This window comes from Amyelois transitella, chromosome 7 (assembly GCF_032362555.1).
Source record: "Amyelois transitella isolate CPQ chromosome 7, ilAmyTran1.1, whole genome shotgun sequence".
Classification (NCBI taxonomy): domain Eukaryota; kingdom Metazoa; phylum Arthropoda; class Insecta; order Lepidoptera; family Pyralidae; genus Amyelois; species Amyelois transitella.
The window spans coordinates 9,876,626-9,901,093 of NC_083510.1; the positions used below are offsets into that span (position 1 = coordinate 9,876,626).

Below are 24,468 nucleotides of genomic sequence, written 5' to 3' on the forward strand. Positions count from 1 at the left end.
AACTCGATCCAATTGCAGCAACATTAAAATAAATAATAAAAGTTATATTTAATCCGAAATCACTAGAACTATTTTAATAAAAGTTCACTAAGTTATTATCAAAGTGACAGAGAGAACATAAAAATCAAAAGTTTAGTACTTAAAGAGTACCTAATAGACAAAGTCTTTTCAAATAAAAATTGATGACATTTCAAATTTCGGAATGAACATTTAAATTTTATGGAAGTAATTAATTTTAGACGACAATTAACTAGATATTAAAAATTAAGAATTCATCTCTCTCATCTTTGCGTGTTCCCAGTTGCACCCTCTACGTTTCGGAACCCGGGGGCCGCTTGAAAATTAAGTATTTATATTGGACAAAAAATGCCTAACTTTTTCATTGTTTTTTCTGTTTCGGCTTTAGAGCCATGTCCAGACTGTTGGCTCTGTCTACCCAGTAAGAAATAAAGACGTGATATATATGTATGTATTTTTATTTTTCGTAGACAAAATACCTGTTTGTTGAAAAGAGTCACAAGATATTAACCCTTAAAATGGTCGTAAATTTGTAATAATCTGAGACACTTTCAAAGTAATAAAATTGTTATTACAAATGATTAAGTTCATCGGGTAACTTATTTTACGGTATTTAATTTTCATTAAGTAGTTTGGAATAAGCTTTTTTGGATTATACTACATACAATCACGTCTTTATCCCTAGCGAGTTAGACATAGCCAACAGTCTTGAAAAGACTGATAGGCCACGTCCAGCTGTTTGGCATATTCAAATAGTACTGATCTATATCAGACTGGACTTTTTCGGAGTAATCTGGATATTATATTTTCTTTTTATTAAATATTCGATCTGTTAAGATTTCTCGGCTTAACCGCTGGATCAAAAGTGATGAAATTTTATATGAACACATGAGTAGTTATTATTCGAGGTCAAAACATACTGCCTACTGCTACGACTAAACAGGCTACTTATTAACCGACTTAAAAAAGAGAAAGTCTTAATTCTCGTATTAAAAAAAATCTTCTCACTCAATTCTATCTTAAAGCCAAATAGCTGAACGTAGCCTATCAGTCTTTACAAGACCGTTGGCTCTGTCTACGCTGCAAGGGATATAGACGTGATTATATGTATATATGTAAGAAAAAACCGTAGGAGCGAAGCCCCGAGCGAATGGTAGTAACTTTTGTTAAATAAACGTTTTTAATATTTGCATTCTTTTTTTTTACAGGTGCCATAACAAGTTAGTGAAGTGACAAGTTACGATGTTGGTGATGTGGTGAAGTGATGAATGGATGAACAGTGAACCGCTGACAATGGAGCGCGTTGTGGCACTTATCGGAGTCAGTTTGCTTGGCTGGATCACTGGTAAGATTAGTTTTACAATAATTATCCAAAGAGATCCTCCTCTTTAGTCGTTCACTCTTGACAGAGTGGTCGTGGTTTTATGACGATGCGTCTTCTTTGGATAATGCAGTCCCAGCGATGCGCCTCCATTTGTTGCGGTCATCAGCGTTACGGGAACATTGGACTATAGTTTCAAAAAAATCCAAAAAGATCACGTTAACATGATTCCAAATGATTTATCATCCTCTCTGGCAATGATAGTGTGTTTGTCAGTGACAAACGTGACGAATCCCGGCCAGGGCATTATGAACTTTTTCCATTGGCTAGGTCTTGGAAGTTTATCTATGTAGGTAAGTATTTATAACAAAATATAGTATCGTTGAGTTAGTATCTCGTTACTCACAAGACTGGAACTTACTTCGAGGCTTAAACTATCTGTGAAATTTGTCCCGAAAAAACTTTGAAATAAACATTGCACACAAACAATTCTACTATTGGAAATAACTTATTTGCATCCGTATGGTGTATGGCATAAGTATCAAAATAGACTTCACTGCTAATACATTTTCATTTCATTCGTAGTGTGAAACTTCATTAACTTTTGAAACTAACGTTTATGCCGAACCTATCATTAATTCTTTATAATAAAAAGACACTTGTTATCCAGATATTACGTTAAATTTCATTAAATTATCGTAAGTGCATCATTCAAACTTCAATTAATACCATTTTGTTTCATCATATAATTTTGTAGTCTGATGACTACTGATAATAAATATATTATTTTGATGTTATTTCCGCTTGTCAAATATTTTTCTTCGTTTCGTTTACAGCATATTCCTAATATCATTCTCTCATCTGTTGAAGACAGACTGATGCTGTCAAAATATTTTTTTTGCCATCAGATTATTAAGGAATCCGTCAATCAATCATTTCATTTATTTGCAAAAATAAACGGATATCTGCTTCCTTATACATTTCAGCTCTTGGAGAAGAAATATAAAATTTCAATATATATACATATATACCTAAACATGTCATAATAAGAATGAGAACCATTTACCTACTGCTGGTTTACGATTGTTTAAAACCATATAACGGCTATAATAATTGTTTTAATTACATATCGATTTATATGAGTTTAGTATACAAAACGCACCTACTCAACCGTTATTATAAATGTACGCGCTCGCCATTCATATTTAAATTACAAATGTACGTAGTAGCCGATTAATCATTCCATTGTTCTCATTGTTTAAAAATAAAATCTCAAATTTTATTCACAGCCTATTCTGACATGATAGCCGTCGCGAAATCTTTTAAACTCACAAAGGGGCGAGATTTTTTACTTTTTCCTACGCTAATTACAACGTAAAATATTAAAAAGTTATCTAGGTCGCGGAGAATTAGTCTCGACGAGCCTAATTAAGATACAAAATAATAAAAAAGGAGTCAATTCCTTATAAATTAACTCGTTTCTTTAATTCCGGCTAAAAAGGCTTTTAGTTGATTAACTTTTCAGCGCACTGGAGGGTATCCAAGCTGTAAGTCAAGTTATAACACAATTAAGCTAAATGGATGGCGCAAACTGGGCGACTAATGAGTGGCGCGGCAACTTGAAGGCAACTGTCAAATTGAAGAAGTTAATCATTCTGAATTGTTTCACGTTATTGCAATAAACTTAATGATCATTACTTTATTGAGTTTAATTCAGCTCATTATAGCTCAATTACTTAGCTTAGAAACTCATTGTTGATCACAGAAACGTAGTAGAAATTTGGTGTTAAAATTGGCTTTTCCGAGCCGCGCCAGTTTTAAGTCGCACGTGGTTCGTAGTTTATGACTCAGTCATGAGAGTGTAAATAAATTTTATATGTAACCAGGTGCAAAAACATACATAATATATATTCTGAGTTTTAAGAGTTATATTATATATATTAATATAATTATATGGCTCTTATAAGCCACACCGGAACAACATCGGAAGAACAATCGTGAGTAAACCTGCACATTCAGGTAACTGTATTTGATCCTGCAAACAGCAAAGTATGAGAAAGATGGAAGACGTTTTCTGTAAAAACTTGACTTACTTAGTCCCTAGAATCATGGTTAAAGGTGCACCTTGGCCTTGCCTCCAAAATATAACCTGAACTGACGCCAGGAGGGAAAAGAAGACACATTGGTATATACTCGTATATATTTTCTTAAAGGCCATTGTTCTTAGTCCCACCTATAAATAAATAAACTAGAGATTAAATATTAAATAACCTTCTAGAAATGTGTGAAGAGCCAGAATACAAAATGGTAAATTCATCTGATTCCAAGAAACGTATATTAAAATAATTTCGAGTACAGGAATGTTTGGATTTGGCCTGGAATTCAATTACGTTTCAATGTAGATATACGAGAATATTGTTCCAAAAATATGAAATAAAAATGTTTCCTGAAAAATCTTTCAAAAAACAAAATAAATATTAATTTATAAAGCGATAACCTCCAAAACAAATGAATGAATTTTAAAGAAACTTTTTGTGGTATTGCTGTTATGCCTGGGAAATACAAAAAAATAACATATAAATTCCCTCTGGTTACTAGAGTAACTGATTTAAAACTACGAAATCTAAGTACGACCCATTCATGTGTACGAGGTCGCGGGCGACAGCTTGTTCCACAATATTATATCGTTACACATTCAGCATGTTATAGAACCTTATTGTTTTCTGTTCCTCTTATGATACAAGGCTCTACTGCCAATTATGGGCACTCTATCTTGAGTTGATACTCGTACGAGTACTATACGGAAATTGTTTCTTAATATGAATCGAAAGATCTTACGTAGACTTAGAATATAGTTTTTACATTGAACAAGTTATTACTACGAGTACGTATTGATTGAAACTAGTATAGGAAATAGTTACAAGTCTCAAATAGAATAGCTGGATTGCTCAGCTTGATGATTCAGAATTGTGATTCAACAAAAGTGACAAGTTGCCAATCGGCTTTATTCAGCATGGTAGATTAAAATATCTTGATTTAATTTATGACCATGATATTAATTTTGATTTATTTTTATATAAAACACCATTAATAAGCTGGCAATCTGAAATAGTACTAAACATTTAAAAGATAATACATTTAACTCAGAAGAATTATGTTCAAGTTAACTCGCCATACCACTCGACTAGTTTAACAATTACTCATGGATGTGTTCACATAATTGTGTCTCAAGAAGTCACGATACATTTGTACGGCCTCCGAAATTACTTCTCGGTAAATGGAAATAAAGTCCTTTCTTTATATTGGTTTATTCTGTTACAGATAATAAAAATGAGTCAGAATAAATAGAATGAATATTTTTCAAAGATTTTTCCTTGTTACAACGAAAAACGTTGTTTGAAAATTGAAACATTCGGGCCAGTTTCCGGAATTCTCTTATTTTCCTTATGATTGGGTTAAACCTAAACCGAAACCCGAGATTATTAGCAAACCAAAGTTATGTCAAAGAAAAACAATACTTATTGGTTTCCCTTTGAAGAATGCTCCTCAATTATGTAATTTATTTATTTATTGTGCTATTACGACTCAGCTTAAATTTGTCAAGAGTTTTTGCCTTAATAACGTAACATCACCACTGTAAAGCAAATTATGGATTTAGTGAGACATTGTAGCTGTGCCGATGAGGTGTGCCGTATGGTTTCCGGCATTTTAGAATAGAACCACTCCATGTCATCCCCATGGATGTCATAAAAGGCGATTAAAGGTGAGCAAATTGTTAATATTTGAATCTCAATTCCATCACTAAGCCATGCAGCTGAACGTGGCCTTTTAGACTTTTCAAAACTGTTGGCTCTGTTTATGCCACAAGGGAAATAGACGTGATTGTTTGTAATATGTATGTAGTTAGACATTTTTATATGACTAGTTTGACAATAAATATCATGTTTCAGTTTTCATCGGTTATAGCTGAAAAATTGGTATAAGCGCTTCTTTTAAACCAATTCCTGTAATCAAGCCTACTTCCTTTAGTCAGGTTACAACCATTACAAAAAGTTCAGACGAGTAATTAGTATAAATTGCAACACAGCGTTGGCTATAGATACCGTGAAATTTAACTTTACCAATTTTGCTTAACCGGAAATTTGACAACTTATTATAGTTTAGTAACTGTTATTGAAGTAAGGTGCAACCCATAGTTAGTTTATTCTCAGTTGGGTTGCTGTGTACTTCAGAGCCCGAGGTTTAACTATACTGAGAAATACACACATACATATTGTCGGAGACGTAGGCAAAAACAAAAGTCCTTGCATACTTTTTTCGCTTTATCCACATTAATAACAATCGGTACAATTTCAGACAAAAGTAGAATAATATTGTTAAGGATTTGTGAACGCAACATTTTGTTGTAAAGATTGTCATCTGTCAAACTGACATATTTCATTCTCTCTTAGTATGCCGCGCTTTTGAATACAACGTTTTTCACTTCACAAATTTACTTTTATATTATTAATAAGTCACAGTACTTCTACAAAAATTACTAAGAACCCAATGTATAAGCACTTACATTTTAAAACATGTAAAGCATTCCTCTAACGTATTCAAACATCAAAAACTAATCCGCGAAATACCAATATCCATTCACAAATAAACCGATTTATTTCAAAGATATCCCGTTCACTATCAATGCAGGTGCAATATCTCAATCTGTTAGAGCTTTGCATAAAATCTCACGATGCACATTGAGCTTTATTTTGTAAGCTGTTGGGTCGAAAATAGATGTTGCTCCGCGTACGGTATTAGAATGAACCACTTTGTTAGAGTGAATGCCCGCATTTTGCAAATACGTTGCAATATTTTGACGATACACCAAATATACTGGTTATGTTTATGAATTGGTAAATTGTTAAAGTGATGATAGATGTGGCATTATCATAGGTTAAAAAAATCTGCGTTTTTGACAGAGTAGATAAGATTGACATTGTGCAGAACACCTTCGACTTAAACTCACAACATTAGCCAAAGAAGAACTGGTGGATTATTTATCAGCCTCCAACGAACCACTGTTATGCATAAACCTTCTTCTGTCTCATCAACTTTTTCTAACATGCGCGATTGCAATCCAGTATTGAATTTGGAATAATGAATTTATAAGTTACTTTCTTTTTTTATTTATGGCTTAAAATTCTATGTAGATATAAATTAGGTATTTGTTAGACCATTCATCGGTAATAAATTTTTGTATAAGCTAAAAAGTTAGAAAAGTTTTACAAATATAGAAACAATTTATATAGAAAAAATATTACACAACAAGGGTCGCGACATTTCCTCGTACCAAAAAGCAAAGTTCCGGACATATATTAAGAAAAATCTATTAAAATAAATTCCGGGGGCAAAGAAAAACGTCCGACATCAATCACGGGTATGGGACAGATAATAAACAGGATGACAATTTTCCAAGAACCCGCTATAAATCTCCTCATTCCTGATACGTTATCGACAGGCTGGTCGATACCAATCTCATATTTGAGTAAGGAATTTCATATTATCGTTGTTCTTTTATTTTAATGGAACGTAATTTAAATCCGTTTTCGGAATACCAAAATTGGAGCATTAACTTTTTACCATAGAGTGTATGGAAATGATGTATTGCGATGAATGTGAGCAGGTTGACTGAGTATATTATGTACAAGGAGTGTGTGAAATCGAAAGTTGGAAGGTAAGGCCAAAACGAACGCACCTTGACCAAATTGGGGAAGTCAGGTCAAGAATACGCTAAACTTGAGAGCTGTAAAGAAATTTATGAATTGAGATAGTGCAGGCAAGTGGCAAGCTGAGTCTGTTCTTAAGCTATAGTATTGATTACAAAGTTGCTGACATATTTTTTGGAGTTCAAATGCAAATATACAGTTATAGTTCAACATTTAAATTACATAAATAATAGAATCAATTTATCAACCCCACTATTCGATAACATAATTCTCGTGTAGGTTTAGGCGAGTCTATTATCAAAATTACCATATTTATCGTCCGGCGACGTTTGTTACAGAAACCATTTATAAGATACTATCACGTTTCTTTAATAAAGGACCCGGTATAACCAAGGAAAATTTAGGAGGTTCATAGATTATAATAAAGTGATTCTTTGTCAATTGCATGTTAAATAGTACGTGTGAACACTGTTTTCCTCGCGTCGGCCATTGTTCTATCATCACCTCTCTAGAGACAAGCCTGGAGTCATCTGATGATTACCCTGGATTGGTGAGACAGCTTTTACAATAAGGCATGCTTGTCTAACCTCCTAACCTAATCCATAATGGATCATGTTTCCTTAAAAACAACTGTTAGAAATCAAAATAATGTACATAAATACAGCTTAAGGTTTCGAGGCTTGGGATCATAACAAAAATACATTTAAATCTTCATTGAAATTCTAACTGATACTATCTGTTATATCAAAGATACGTCTGATAGTCAACAATAACAACAAACGAATGGCCCATTTTGATTCCCACGATAAAAAGAGGATCGCCCTTTGTTCGTTACTGAATGACGAGTTTGAATTTTTGAATGACGATTGGCGATCGTGTCAATCGACGTTTGAATTTCAATGTGGAATATTAAAGTTTTTACATTTGAATTTCAAAAGTGGAACGGTGCAAAGATATTGGACTTTCTTTGTGACCATAGACAATCTATGCTGCCAGTGATGAACTTAAAATAGATTTTTTCTTTGGTAATCTAAAAATAAATCGAAGAAACACAGAATTTTTTACAATAAACTATTTGGTTTTCTGTGTTACCATAATGTATTGGATCCCTAGGACGTCTACGTGTTAATTAAAAAATATAACCTAGCTTAGATAGTGGTAGTTGCCATTTGCGACATTATTATAAAAACAACGAACCCTGGAACCACAGAAATCTTATATTAAGTATTCCAATGTTATACGCACGATATTGTAATTACTAAGAGTACAAAAAAAAAGCCAAATCCATTTTTATAAATATTCAAATAAAACTTCTTTTAATAAAAACATTAACCAATAGAAAATCAATTCAACTTTATAACTCTCAAAGCACGTAAAGCGGTAATAATAAGCCCGAAAGAAGATAAAAAAGGGCATCGCGAGAGCATCTACATAACAAAAACTTCTGTTATCACTAACCTTTTATCTGTGGCCCTTTGAAGTAAAAATTTATTCCCAGTCCGCCGCTCAAAGGGCGCTTGGGAAATAATACCGATTTTGTGGCAAAAGGTTGTTAGGTATATTGGTAATCAGCTATATTAATTTATTTACTTTCAATTATTTGAAATTTAATAGGGGCAAAATATGTTTATTTATTATTTGTACTCACCACAAGTGTTTTTATTTATTTATTTAAACTTTATTGTACAAAATAAATAATGTACAATAGGCGGGCTTAATGCCTAAAGGCATTCTTATTAATTACTAGCGACCGCCCCGGCTTCGCACGGGTGCAAAATTATAAATGTTATTATACACTAGCTTTCCCCCGCGACTCCGTCCGCGCGGATGTCGGTCTTCGCGTAGATGGTTTATTTCTCCATTTTATTTTCAGTCCGGTCAATTTAGACCAAAAAATAGAAATGAAGCTACATTAATTCCCATCAAGCTGAAAATGAGTATAATTGTTTAAAACACAATCAAAAGCATTATTTCAAAATTCCCCATGATTCCGGTTTAAGGAAAAAAATTACCCAAGGTCAAAGTTAAGAAAATGGGATTTTCACGATTTTCTTCAAAACGGTAAGTTTTATAGGAAAATTACCTCAGACATAGATTGTAGATTATAAAGATATCTATAAAAAGGAATCAATATTTTTTTTCAATAAAGCTACCGTTTCTGAGATATTACGATGCAAAAAGTTGCAAGCGTCATAATATGCATAAGCACGTCTCGTATATACTCTATGTAGCAGTAATATAAGTAAAAATATTGTTCTGTCGGTAATTTTAACTTGAATTCAAAATATAAAATATACATAAGTATAATGAAACCCAGTCCCTTCATTTATACTGTAGTGAAACCTTGAGACAACATCTGTCTCTCAGTTTAATTGTGTACGTGGCTAGGGTCGTATAGCTGCTTTATCTCAGAATGCTCAACACATGAAATTCCGTTAGTCTTTAATAATAGTTGTCCTTGCGGGGATACCGTTGTCGGCTATGAACACCACGGCCTCTCATGCCCTAGGAGTGCCGGCCGTTTAGGGCGCCCTGGGGATGATGCCAAGAGACCGGATGGTATGACTTTGGTACCCTGGAGATTGGGGCGGTCTTTGGTGTGGGATGCTACTTGTGTCGACACACTTGCGCCGTCTCATCTTCAGGTTACTAAATCTAAGGCCGTTCTGCTTCAAATGAGGCAAAAAACCTCAAAAGGCGCAAATATGTGGTTATCGGTAATATCTATACTTTTGAACCTTTTGGGGTAGAAACTCTGGGACCGGGGGGCCTATCTGCCCATCAGCTTTTCCGACTATTGTCGAAAAAGCTAATTGAGGTATCTCTTGACCGGAGGGCTGGAAATTATCTGGCTCAGAGAATCAGCATTGCCATTCGAATTGGCAATGCTGCCAGCCTTCTGGGCACATTCCCGCATGTTGATGCTATGCAAGGACTGTACAATTTATAAATTAAATTTTAGTTTGTAGTCATCTTTTTTCTTTCTTTTTATAAGTAGTTTTAGTTTTAATTTGATTATTGCATTGAATTTGATAATTGTAATCTCTATTATTGTCCTAAGATGATTTTTTTCACTTAGGGTTATTCTATTTTTTTTAAAATAATAAATGCGAAAGTTAGTCTTGAGTGCCACTGCGTAGTGAAAACACGTGTTTATTCTAACCTATTTCAGACTTTTTCAAGTTTAATAAAAAAATGTTAAAAAAAACGCGCTTATAGTACACTACCTCAGAGGTGGCAAGGAAACGGATGCATTTATGACGCTTGCAACTTTTTGCATCGTTATATCACAGAAACGGTAGCTTTGTTGAAAAATAATATTGATACCTTTTTTATAGATAACTTTATGATCTACAATTTATGTCTGAGGTAATTTTCCGATTTGAAAAACTTACCGTTTTAAAGAAAATTGCGATACACCCATTTTTTACCTTTGACCGTGAGTAAATTTTTTTCCTTAAACCGGAATCATGGAGAATTTTGAAATAATGCTTTTGATTGTGTTTTAAATAATTATACTCATTTTCAGCTTGATGGGAATTAATGTAGCTATGAAGTATTTTTTTCATAGTAATTAGTAGCGTCCCGCTTGTGCAGCAAACGGTTCAAGCCAAAGCCGACTTTAGGCGCTACAGGTTACGGCGCTAAATTCACTGCGGGTAACGCAACGTGTGTTCGCGGTTCTACAGAACAACGTCTATGGATAAACTGAAAAATTAAGATTTTTTTTTCTTCGTATTTTTTCGGGATAAAAAGTATCCTATTTTACGCCCAGGATAATAAGGTATAATTATACCAAGTTTCATCAAAATCGAACCGTTAGTTTTCACGTGATGCCTGAACATACAGACAGACAGACAAAAAATTTTTTTATCACATTTTTGTGTTTGGTATCGATCCAGTAACACCCCCTGCTATTTATTTTTTCAATATTTTCAATGTACAGAATTGACCTTTCTACAGATTTATTATATGTATAGACAATATTTTCAATGTACAGAATTGACCTTTCTACAGATTTATTATATGTATAGATAAAAACCTTCCTCTTAAATCACTCTACCTGTTATAAAAAACCGCATCAAAATCCGTTGCGTAATTTTAAAGATTTAAGCATACAGACAAACAGACTAAAATAGCGACTTTGTTTTATACTATGTAGTGATGTTCCCTTTGTTATTTCGTTTTTTTTTGTAATCACAAGCAGTACAGAAAGGTAAAAATATTCCATATTTCATACCTTTATTGAGGTTTGAACTATATTCATAAATTAGATTCAATTTAACTTTAATCTTAACCCATTAATTAATATTAACCCATTAATTCTCGAGATCTGCATTAATTAAGACGTAGTCACGTGTACTTTAGTCGTATTCTACCTCAAACAACAATGTAACCACGTTGACAATAATCTATTGAAATTACGAATATAGCTTTCGAATACCGAAAATTGCCACATAATTGAATGACTAAACGGAACTATGCCGTATCAATATTTACCGACCTGAATAATTATAATTTAAATTCAGTTTCACAGTAGGTCGCGCAGTTAATGTTGTTTTAGGGCGCGTTCACACAGAGCCTTTTATTAGTATCTGAAGCGCTGCTTATTAAGCAAATAGTATGTACTTTGTATCTTTTTTACGCATGAAATGTAAGTATATCTTAATTTATATAGATTTAGAGAATTCGACAAGCACTATGAATATAATATACAATTCGAGAAGCACAATGAATACGCCTACCCCTCCGGGAAAGAGGCGTGATTTTATGTATGTATGTATGTACTATGAATGTTAAATTGTTAGTATTTGTTTAAAGATATATCGAAACAAGTTTCATAACTATGTGCATCAGATACTACTGAAAGGGTCTGAGTGAGAACCTGGCTTGACTTCGTTAAATATACATATATAATCTTTAACGAAGTCAAGTCAGTTTGTCACACAGACCGTGGGTGCCATACTGTAAAAAATCGCAACCTTATTATCGCAGAAATGAGTTCAAATCCATATTTCGGTTTATAGATATTTATTGACTCATAAAGAATACAATAATTCACTTATAATGAGTCTAAAACTAATTTATAAATAATTTGTAAAAATATTGACGCAAATAAACAGTGTGGTTTTCGAAAAGTTAAGTAATTTACAAAATTTTGGTGTAGATATAATTTTTAAGTCTTCCTTTAAACAAAGTCAAAGATTTTATGTTTTTTAAGTCTTTGGGTAAGTCATTAAGTTTGAGCTTATAAAATAAAAGCAATTAGCAAAATCAAAGTACCGTCTTTAAATCAGGTCAATAGTACCTACCCGAAACAGACGAGCTTGCATGAAGAGAGTTATGATTGTGGATAAAGCGAAAGATGTATGCAGGGATCGAGGCCAATGGAAATATGTCCCTGTTTATCCCTCCGGGAAAGGGGCGTGATTTATGTGTGTGTATGTCTGTATGTTAAAATAAAATCCATCAATATCTTATTCTCTAGCAGCTGCAGCGGTAAATAGATTGCCTATAGTCATGAGGTCTAGATATCGATGCTTAGCCCGGTCAAGGCGGCATATTCTTGAGGGTCGACTCTATCTCTGTACCATATTTCATCAAAATCGGTCCAGTGGTTTAGACGTGAAAGCGTAACAGACAGCCAGACAGAGTTATTTCCGATTTTATAATATAAGTAGGCCAGAAGGGAAGTAGTTTCATGTTATCCAGTTTTGGCTACTGGAAATATATACAAGCCCTCATGGACATCAATGATTGGTTTAATTAAATGACGTCGTTCAACCAACGGCCATATAATAGAGTGGCTTATTGAATTAGATCACTGTTTTAAAGTGATAGTTTTAGCTGTCGATTTAATATTATTTATGTCCAATTTTACAGAGTATAATTTACATACATACATAATTATCACGTCTATATCCTCTGCGGGGTAGACAGAGCTGACAGACTTGAAAAGATCGAAAGGCCACGTTCAGCTGTACGGCTTTAGAATGGAATTGAGATTCAAATAGTGACAGATTGTTAGCCCATTGCCTATAATAAGTATCCCAAGTTTAGTAGCCTATCCCTTGGTCGCATTTAACGACATCAGTGTGAAAGAAATGGAGTATTCTTATTAGTTATTGACACCAGTATCAGCGGCACTGGCGGCAGAGTATAATTTGCTTTATTGAATAAGCTAACTTAATCTGTGTAATAGTAACTTAGTCTGTGTAGTAGTCCCAAAAAAAGAAAAAAAAAATTCATATGGAATAAAATTAATTCCAACAAAATCAGAAAGTTTGAATAAAATTCGAGTACTCGGATAAAAAATGTATATTTTGGTGCATATAAGTATTAGGCCATATAAAAAGGATGTAAACTGACTGTCATTTATTGCCTTGCTATAGCCTAAAATGTAAACGTTAATATAATTCAATAAATTCTTAATTGCAAAAATGGTTAATATTATAAATTATACCAACAAATCCTGAACAAACAAATGTGCGTTCAAAAAACTCAAAAGAAAGCCAAAAAATAAAATCAAATCCTTAAATTTTTATAACACACAAACTTAGCAAAACTATGTTAATTTCACTAACTAAACTAAGTTCAACTAAAGGAGCATATTTTGAAGGTGATAAAATAAATTTAGATGAATAACAAACAGTTTGTGTATTATTGATCTTTTCCTGCTACTTTCTTGACAGAGTAGTAAAACAGACTATGGAATTCTACGAAGTCTACGAGCGTCTACGAGCGTCTACGAGCGTCTACGAACGTCTACAAAGGCTACGAGCTTCTACGAACGCTACGAGCTTTTAAGCTACATGCGCTGAAGCACATTTTGTAATTATTTTTTAACTAACTTTTGCCCGCAGCTCCACCCTCGTCAAAACAAAGTTTTCTGTGTTTTCCGGATTTTTATTTTGGAAATTTACACAATTTTTTTTATCAACTGTAAACGTAAATAACGTAACAAACAGATATTCGCCATATTTACGAGTAAATATTAGCTTGGATACGGAATAAATTTTACACCATTTTTATATGAGTACATAAACTCACGTCTTTATCCCTTTACGGCGTAGTCACGAACTCGAATCTGCGCGGGCATATTATAGAAATTTATTATTTTAAAAGTAGTTCTATTATTACCTAGTCGTTCATCATCATTAACGTAGACCACGCGTTGATTATCAATGACACTCAGAGATTTAGAAAAAATCATTTTATGTCATGTAATATTTTCATAATATCTTGAAATCCAAGGCACCGGAATTTTCTTTTTTGTTTTTAAGCTTCAGCTCATTACTTGTTTCTTAAAATTTGATTCAACTCTCCGGAGAAGATCTTACGCAACGCTTAATATAGTTAACAACTACGCCGACCTTTTCAATTTAATTATTCGACTTTTCCTCTTAATAGAAATCTCAGGGCAGTGACCCTTATATATTTATAATTGTAAACAAACCAGAATAATTAAGAATCACTTACTTCTTTTTACTTTAATTAGCTTTGAAGTGATAATTTATTTAAAATTTGTTGTGCACTTTAGGTGATGGGTAAAAAAATATTAAACTCACGGTTGGACATGGGATCTGATCTGACGAAAATGCAATTCGTTGTCAGCATAGAAAAAAATATATGTCCAGGGGTGTCAGTGTCAGAATATTACTTGTTGTTTTTTTACACTCACACATCACGTTTATTCTTTACAGAGTAGAAAACAAAAATAAATGTGTAATTGTGTAACCAAGATATAATATGGATTAGGTTCCCCTGAAAAGCTTGCGGAGGTCGACTAGATGTCGCTTCGCGTGGAAACCTGACTTACACAACCCAGGATTTTGATTCTAGGACTAAAACTATAAACAAGGTTATGGTTTAATTTCATCGTATGGTGGGTTTACGTTTTAATAGCTATATATTTTACTCTTATTAAGGTACACGAAATCTCATTGAAATAACACAAAATAAACATACATATATATCATGACGTCTATATCCCTTGCGAGATAGACAAAGCCAACAGTCTTGAAAAGACTGAATGGCCACGTTCAGCTTACGTTCAGTTTCAGTGGGAAAGAGATGGAGTAGTCCTATTCTTTTTTATATTAGTGCCGGGAACCACATGGCACTCACTCACTCATAATAAACATTCCGCGAAACATTTAATTTGACAAAAAATCATTTGAGGAATCATTGATTCAAATGAATATCAATTTAAAAAACCATTCAAACAAACATTGACCCGCTTCTATTGTGATACCACACAACAAGAGGTCAGAATTACAATCAACAACAGAGATTGAGTTGATATACGTCAACAGGATAATAAGCACGTACTGCATTACATGGAAACTGTAATCTGGATGCGACATATAATAACAAAAATTTTATTAGTAATATTAAATGTCGAAATAACATGGTAATTGGTAATGGTAATTGACGGCCTCTGTGGCACAGCGGTAGTACGCTTGTCTGTGACACCGGAGGTCCCGGCTTCGAATCCCGGCCTGTTCCCGGATGTTTATCTATATAAGTATTTATTATAAAATATAGTATCGTTGAGTTAGTATCTCGTAACACAAGTCTCGAACTTACTTCGAGGCTAACTCAATCTGTGTAATTTGTCCCGTATATATTTATTTATTTACTTAATTGACTGATATTTGTATTTAGAATAGAAATTTATTTTCAATATTGGATACAAGGTATCACTTATTGACGTCACATCACTTAAATCTAATTATAACTACTACCGCTTCCAAATTGCATGTGTAGAAGAAGCAGCGGAACAAACTACACTGCAGCCTTTATCACCTGTATCTATCTCTTGGTTACATTTGAAAGATATAACTAAGAGATCGATAAAGGTCCTACATTTTTAAGATCAAAAAAGCCAAAAATATATAACGTTTAGAATTTCTGTCTGTGTGTATGTAGTCGCATCACGCGAATGCTGTTGCTTCTATTTGAATGCCGTTTCTGTTGTGTGTAAAATGTATAGACTTAGTACAAGACATCTAGTAAATCTAACTCATTGTTAACGGGCAGTGAGCGGAAACAATCGCATCATTTGACGACATCGCCATACGGACGGACGAATTGTTCAGCGAGTATATATATTTACATGTTTACTGTGACATTGTCTATTGTTTTCCTGTTCTTATTTAAGAACTGTTTATTTATTTTTGAAACAAATATTTAAGAACTAAATGTTAATTTTACAGATAGATCTGTTTCTAAGATAAGGCTAGCAACCTGTCATCATTCGTATTTCAATTCTCTCATTAAGCCAGAAAGCTGAACGTGGCTTATCAGTCTTTTCAAGGCTTTTGGCACTATCTACCCCGCAAGGGATATAGACGTACCTCATGCCCATCGCCTACAAGAGGAATCTCAAGTTTTTAAACGTAACCCTTGGTCGCCTTTTACGACATCCAATATGAAGTGGTTATATTCTAAAGTGCCAGAAACCACACGGCACGGGAAAAGCAATAGTGGTTCTTTTCGGTCTTTCGGTTAATTTGAAAGAAAAACTGATACTGTTAATACTTTATTCCTAGAACAGAATGGAAGCATATAAATAGCGTTACATTTTTCCGAATTCATTCAATAGCGAAGCAATCACAAAAGCATATTTCCAACATTTTTTCGCTTGTTTTAACAATAAACAATTTTATAGCATTTAAAAAAAGGCAAGTCAAATTTATCCGTTCTAGTTTACCGAAATTCCAAAAATCGCTAACAAATTTTAATCATTCAGGAATTCTATTCAGTGCCGATATAAATAAATCACTGGAATCCACTGGACCATTGGCATCGCTATAAAATTTTACTTTCAAAAAGAATAATAGCTGTAGCATTTTAACAAAATGACCCCGACGAGTGCACAATGCTTGCCACGGAACATAAAATGTATAGAGTATTGTTATATAAAAATTGTTATAGTTCGTGCTTACACATCAAAACAATAAATAGAGGCTTCAATTATTTATTATTTCATCCTTTCTCTAGTTATTATCATGAGGGTGCACAAGACCTATTTAAGTGCCGTGTGGTTCCCGGCACCAATACAAAAAAGAATAGGACCACTCCATCTCTTTCCCATGGATGTCGTAAAAGGCAACTAAGGGATAGGCTTACATACTTGGGATTCTTTTTTAGGCGATGGGCTAGCAACCTGTCACTATTTGAATCTTAATTCTATTATTAAGCCAAATAGCTGAACGTGGCCATTCAGTCTTTTCAAGACTGTTGGCTCTGTCTACCCCGCAAGGGATATAGACGTGACTATATGTATGTATTATCATGAGTCAAACTAGGTTATATTATTTTCAAATCGGTATAACTAGTTATAATGCGGAGTAGAGATATGATTGGTAATAGGAAAATGTGTTTTTTATTAATTGTGTTATTCCAAAGCCTGAGTAGTATTACTGCAAACTTTCGCGAAAATCTTTATCTTAAGATGTATCAACATTGTTAACCTTAATTGTTAGTTTGAATACTAACCGATGCCCTTACGGTGAGGCCAAACATCGTGAGGAAACATGATCGATTCAAAGTCGAATGCAAAGATAGGAGTCGTTTCGTGTAAAAAAACTGACCCGCCCAAAATTCAAAAAAATTCAAAATTCAAAATTTTTTATTCATTATTGTAGGATATTATTATATCGCTTAATAATTGTCGTATGGTTTAACAACTTGGTTGACGTCAAATAAATTACTTAAAAACTAAGTTTACTGCCGCTTCCAAGGCGTCAGTGCAGAAGAAGCGGTAACAAACTGCACTGCAGCATTTTCTTTAACAACGTCAACTTCACAATATTAAATTATACTTAGAATAGAATGTGGATCCCAATCCAGGGTACATGGTCAAAGGCATACCCCGGGCTCCTTTCCAGAGCGACGACGATGCAATCGGGACTAAAGCCAAAAGAGAAAGAAGATATATATATATATATCTGTATATCTGTACAATTTTTGATTTGTCGCGGCCGGCTATAGGAAACAATTGCTCAGTAATTTATGCGGCCACAGCGGGTTATATGGGGCAGGCTCGGGCCTATTTGCATGTATCATTTCTCGCGACGTCAGCCCGAAGACTGTATTATGTAGTGCCCATTATGTCGGGGTCTCGGGATTGTAAACATTTTTTTATGGTTGCGTATATATAGGCTCGGTTTTTGCTGTGTAGTTGCATTTGTTTCTTTAGATTTGGTTATGTAGTATTAACTGCTGAAGTCGGCTTATAAGTCTTTTTAAGACTGTTGGCTCTGTCTACTTCGCAAGGGATTAGTTAAGATAAGCATATAATAGATTTACAATTGAATTTTTACGAAAGACTCGATTTTCTTCGACAAACTTTCGGAAACTGTTTATATATATAACAAACCAAATTCCAACAAGTGCTACAATAAGTTTAGACTTTAGTACCCTGAACATTGACATCATCTCAATCAATCACTCTTGACAATAGCCGTGTGTAGTCGATTCGCAATATTTTTAGCCATGAAACATTATACTTTTCAAGCATTAAGTAGAACAAACAACTTGATCGGTTTTTTCAAATGTTTGCATTGATAGCTTGAGTTTGTTTGAGCATGCAAGGGGTTGAGGGTTTGCAGAAAATAGAACTCGTAGAAAAGTTATTTACTATCGATTACATTTTAATTTCATACCTCACTTTATCTTCTCTTGGATGTCGTAAAAGACGACTGACAGAAGGCTAGTAAACTTGGGATTCTTCTCGTAGGCGATGGGCTAGCAACCTGTTACTATTTGAATCTCAATTCTATAAATAAGCCTGACAGTTGAACGTGGCCTGTCAGTCTTTCAATTCTGTTGGCTTTGTCTACCCCACAAGGCATATAGACGTGATTTTATGAATGATGAATGAATGTATGTATAATACGCTACAATCAGTTTATGACCGTATCTTATTACTAGTGGGATTAAGACTTGTTAATGTGTGTGTGCTAATAAATACAAAACCCATCCTTTTTTTAAGTGGGTGAATGAAAAACAGGTAACGAACACCTTCCCAATCAATTCCTTAGCTCTTTTTTTGCCAACGCTATGTAATCTGGCAGTATTTCAACGACACTGGACTCGGAAGCAATTCCCCCTGGATTTATTGCGGCGTACGCCGGGAGATGGCGTGTTTGTGTAGAGATCGATCTTAGACGCAATCGTGTCTATTACATAGACATTCCGGATTTTTTATTAACTTGTTTATTACTGTTCTTTGGTGGTTAGTTAGCGTGTGTGAAGCTGTGTACACAACTGGCTAAAGAAGGAGAACAACGTACACGTGTCTTGGCTGTTGAAGCCTTTGGAGTTAGATAAACTGTCCATATAGGATTAATATAATGATTGCGAGACCCTTTCGTTGGTTAGTGTGTACGTAGCCTAAGAAATGTGATTCCAAATTTAAATTTTAAAATATATAAATACAGATGATACTAGGTGATCCAAATAATAATTTAAGTGTTATTTAAATAATTTATTTTCATTGTGAAAATATTCTACAAATCGAATTATTGTTACGTACATACACATATATTATAATTATTTATTTATCTTTTGCGGGGAGACATGTGGACTATTGATGTTTTTTGACAGCGCATAAACGGCTTTATATTAGAACGAAAAAGATATATTCTTCCCTTGGGTGTTTAAGGGAATAATTCAACTTCTACAGAACTTCTAGACTTACTTTAACCTAGTGCAGTTACCACGATCTAAACGAGGTCAGGTTCCCTCTGTCATGACAGTTGCTTTATATAACCATACTACTACCACTCCTTGACTGTATAAACATACATAACATGCGGGGTAAACAGAGCTAACAGTCTTTAAAAGATTGGAAGGCCACGTTCAGCTGTTTCGCTTAATGATAGAATTGAGATTCAAACAGTGACAGGTTGCTAGCCCATCGCCTTAACAAAGAATCGCAAGTTAATAAGCTTATCCCTTAGTCGCCTTTTACGATATATGCAGGAAGATATGCAATGGTCCTATGCTGTATATACTGTATACAAAGCGAAACAAGAGACAGAAAGATAATGACTTTGGTCATATTCACATGTCAAATAAACTATGAGAGTAACCAAGTTTCCACTTCAAAACTTAAATTAGACTTACCTTGATTGCTCCCGCCCAAATCTTCCAACTCCATATTCTATTAAAGGAGCGATAGTTCGCGAAACAATTTGTGAGTGACGTACTGATCTTAAGTTTGTTACGTTCTGACGTAACGTAATATTCCATATAAACTTTGTAGTAACTCTCATTAGAGCTTTCCATTCAATTTTGAACTTTACACTTGGGGAGTTAGAGATGTTATGGCTTGGCCTATTTGAGCGATGTTCAACTATTTTAAATTTCGAATTGATTTAGTTTATGTAATAAATGTCATCAGTTGTTTAACGGCCTTTTGTTTAAAGTTAATAACAGTATCTTTGTATGTGGAAAATTCTAAATTTCTTTGTTCTACGTTGTTCGTATGTTCTTTGTGCTACCTTTACAACAAAAATACTTCCTGAAGGAATTCTTTTCGTTTTTTTTTTACCATAAGTGCATCGGTTAACAACCAAACTAATGTACTTAACTCAGAAAATAGTCATTAGTAATGACTGCGATAGCATTTGAACCTGGTATCTGAACAGTGACAACCGACGCTTACGGTCTATTAATGAATTTCATGTTGTTACATACATACATACATAAAATCACGCCTCTTTCCCGGAAGGGTAGGCAGAGACTACCTCTTTCCACTTGCCACGATCTCTGCATACTTCCTTCGCTTCATCCACATTCATAACTCACTTCATGCAAGCTCGGCGGTTTCGGGTACTCTTGACCTGACCCTTTACCAGATGTTGTTATAGAAGAAAAAGTTAGGTTGGAAAACATAGTCAACCAGTAAATTCCTCCTTTTAATTTGTTTAATTAAAAATACTATTACTTTGAAAAAACTACGAAATTAGTTTCACAGCTTTCTTTAGAACGCCAGAGAGTAGATGAAAACTTAGTTTTTCAACATTAATCTCGCTAAGAGGTTTAAAAACTGGAACTATTAGCTAAAAGATTATCTTATCAAACAGAAGGCGGATCTTCACATCTTTAATTAAGCAACATTAACATTGGAAATGCTGGACGAACAAACATTCAACCCCGCAAGGGATATAGACGTGATTATATGTATATATGTTTTAGGAGATATATAAGTCCAAAAAGATCCATTAGTTGATTTAAGTGGATGTAGAGGAATATTTGAAATATTGATCAAAGTTTATGAGATGCTTATACGCTAAAACACAAATAAACAACGTGACTCCGAATCAAATAACTATCTGGTTTAGGTTTCAATTGACTTAATTAAAACTAACAATTAAACTGATTATTATAGTAATAACGCTGAATATAAGGTACCTATAGACGCGTCTCACACGTTTTGAAACTAAAATAAGGGTAATGTTGTCTCATTAATATGTATATACGTAAACTAATTGTATGGTTGTGATTACAGGAGCGTGGTGAATACCAAATCTCGCTTTTGGTAGATTTTACTCTGTAACCTTCAAAATATTAAGAGGGAATGTTTGAAGGACAAATCTGTGGCTGCTAGATAGATGTTCTAAAAATCACATTATTTAGCATATGTTGATTTCATTATCCGTATCGATTTTTTCGGCAATATGTTTCTAGTGAAGACAGCGGTCAGTGACAATTTCATCATTGGTATGGATATGGATGTCTCAATATTGATTAATTTTTATTTATCAATTAATCAATAATTCTTTTGCGTTGAGCGACTAATCGACAATAAATGGAAAGTCTTACTTAAAAGAAAAAGTTAAACTTTATGCGCGAAAAATGTACAACAGGTGGACTTAATGCCACAAGGCATTCTCTGCCAGTCGAACCTTTGGACCAAACTTACTATTAACCTTTGGACTATTATGTATTATTTCACTTACAGTTTATGTATAAATATATATATTTAAATATATATACTAAATATATATACTTAAATGCAATTTGTACAAAATATAACACATTTAAATTTTACTACTTTTTCCTCTCGCGGTTGGTTATATTGGAATATTTTTCACAAGAAATAAAACATCACATCTGTAAAATATTATCTTATATTAAACTAATATGAAATGTGGTCGTATCATACATCGCCGGAGACACAAGCGAAATGACAACGCGAAAACTTGTTTAGAGCTACAGCGGAACATACTCTCAGATGTGAAGAAACTTAACAAATGTGTGAAATATATATAAATGTACTTCAGGAATGAAATATGTGAGAGGAACTAATAAAGTTCCTCCCACATATTAATAATTAACTTTAATAAAAAGTTGTTGAATTTTTTGTAAGTCTTAATCATGATGATGTGGGCTTCTCATAATCTTTAAAATTTCGTCAGGAATCAAAATATTATTTCGATCCTGGCGAAATTACAAAAAGTAAAAATATAATATCTTTATATAAATCACGTCATACATGACGATATATTATATCTATATGTCAACGGAAAATTACAAGAATCGAAATTCATGTCTCGTTTAGATACCTACGATTTTTTTTAAATTTCTTAGGAAGTTTATAAACTTCCGCTTCTTGTTATTTTCCGGTGATATATGTTTTATTTATATATGTCACCGGAGTATATAATAAATGTATATTTCAAAAATAAATTTATAATTTTCATTTCTATAAAATTTTCCGTTTCTTAGTGACTGACGGACAACGCAATGCCCAAACCGCTGGATCTAGAGTCTAGGAGTGCACTAAGATTTCCCTAAATTCCTACGGGAAATTAACAGGATTTTTCGTCGTAATAATCATTATAAAAACTTTAAACTCTAATAATTTCTGTACATTTACCATTACAGACTAAATATTTTCCGTTAGTGAATCAATAAATTAAACCTATATTGTTTATGTTTATAATTTATCAATATAGGAGATACCCCGAAATTATTAAGTTTATTTTAACCTGACATTAATCAGGACGTCCCTGATTTGAAAAGCTACGTTTTTCCAACCTTTATACTATAATTAAAATAAACAAAGTTATCTACAGTCAAATAAGCGCAAAATAAACTTACAATTTTTTTAATTAAAAAAAATTATATTCCATACAAAATAATATGCAACACTAAAAAAAATCCGTGGAGCAATTTTTCAATGAAGCGACGCGAGAACGACGTAATCCATTTCTCCAGTAATTCATCAGACTACGGACCTAGATAAAGTGGCCTGACTAAATTACACCCTAGCTGTTGTACAAGCTACCGTTTTAATTTGTTAAAGCCAGATTCCCTCAGCAATTATTCCCTTTTGATAAATTATTACGATGTGAGAGAATTACCTTTAGTAGCATTTTTGTGCAAGTATAAGAATCTATTTTAAATGATCTTTGATCTACTTAATATTTTTAAAAAAGACCTTTGATTTAAATACAATTCTTTTGTAGAAAAACAAAGACAGCTAATCTAAACTAAGCCAATTATGAAATTAAAGATTTCTTACCAATTTCTTTAAAATGATCCAGACCATTGTACTATAAATACGTAGGTACTAAAAGTACCTTAAATGCAATTTGTACAAAATAATAACCGTATTTCTTGTTAAAAGCGTTTATACATTTCGCTCACGGACAGTTAATTCGCTCTGTCATCCCAAAGCAATATTATTTTATGTAGAACTGTTATCCCTTAGTTTAACGCTGAAGAATGAGCAACCGCAGACATCGGAGGTGGGGGTTCGTGTATTAATATTCCAGATGCGATGTGATCGACCGACATGGCTACTACCTCTTTTTTGGTAAGATCAAGACATAGGAGATTATAAGGAGAGGAACACGCCATTGATATGTTACCACGGAGCTAAGAGACGAGAGGAGGTTTTGAAAATCCTTACTTATACAGTACTTACTTATGTAGTTCAGTGACATCTCATATCATTTCCCGTGTTTCTTTCTTTTCTCATCGGGCTTCTCTCCACTACATCTCTCAATGTATCTCTCAAAGCCCGATGAGCGCCAGTTAGACCACGATTTCAGATAAGGCAGTTTTACACGAAACGACTCTCGTCTGACCTCCGAAACAAGAACCTTCTTTACTCATATTGATACATGGTTGCCCATCTGTGCCTTCATATGCAAGAAGCTTGTTTTTGTTCAAGTACCTTTACCGATTTAAACCTGACGCTCTTCTTCATATCGAAATATATAAAAGAGGGCATCGCTTGACTGTCATATCAACGTACACCCCAAACTGATGGGTCTAAGTTTATATTTTAAATTTGGCATGTAGTTTTTTTTAATGGTCTATGGGTGCACAAAAAAAATGGATGCGAAACGGAAAATAACAACGTTTTTCATTTCGCGTTGAAGTAAACGTAGCTCT

At 33.7% G+C, this 24,468-nt stretch overlaps 1 protein-coding gene across 1 annotated transcript in view; it reads left to right on the forward strand.

Annotated features, from left to right (window-relative positions):
- Positions 1–1,298: 1,298 nt before the first annotated feature.
- LOC106130169 (uncharacterized) overlaps positions 1,299–24,468 on the forward strand; it is a 147,950-nt gene continuing 124,780 nt past the window's right edge. Inside the window, exon 1 of the mRNA XM_013328944.2 lies at positions 1,299–1,363. Within this exon, the coding sequence (XP_013184398.2) occupies positions 1,312–1,363 (52 nt within the window). The 5' untranslated portion in view covers positions 1,299–1,311. The remainder of the gene's footprint in view (positions 1,364–24,468) is intronic.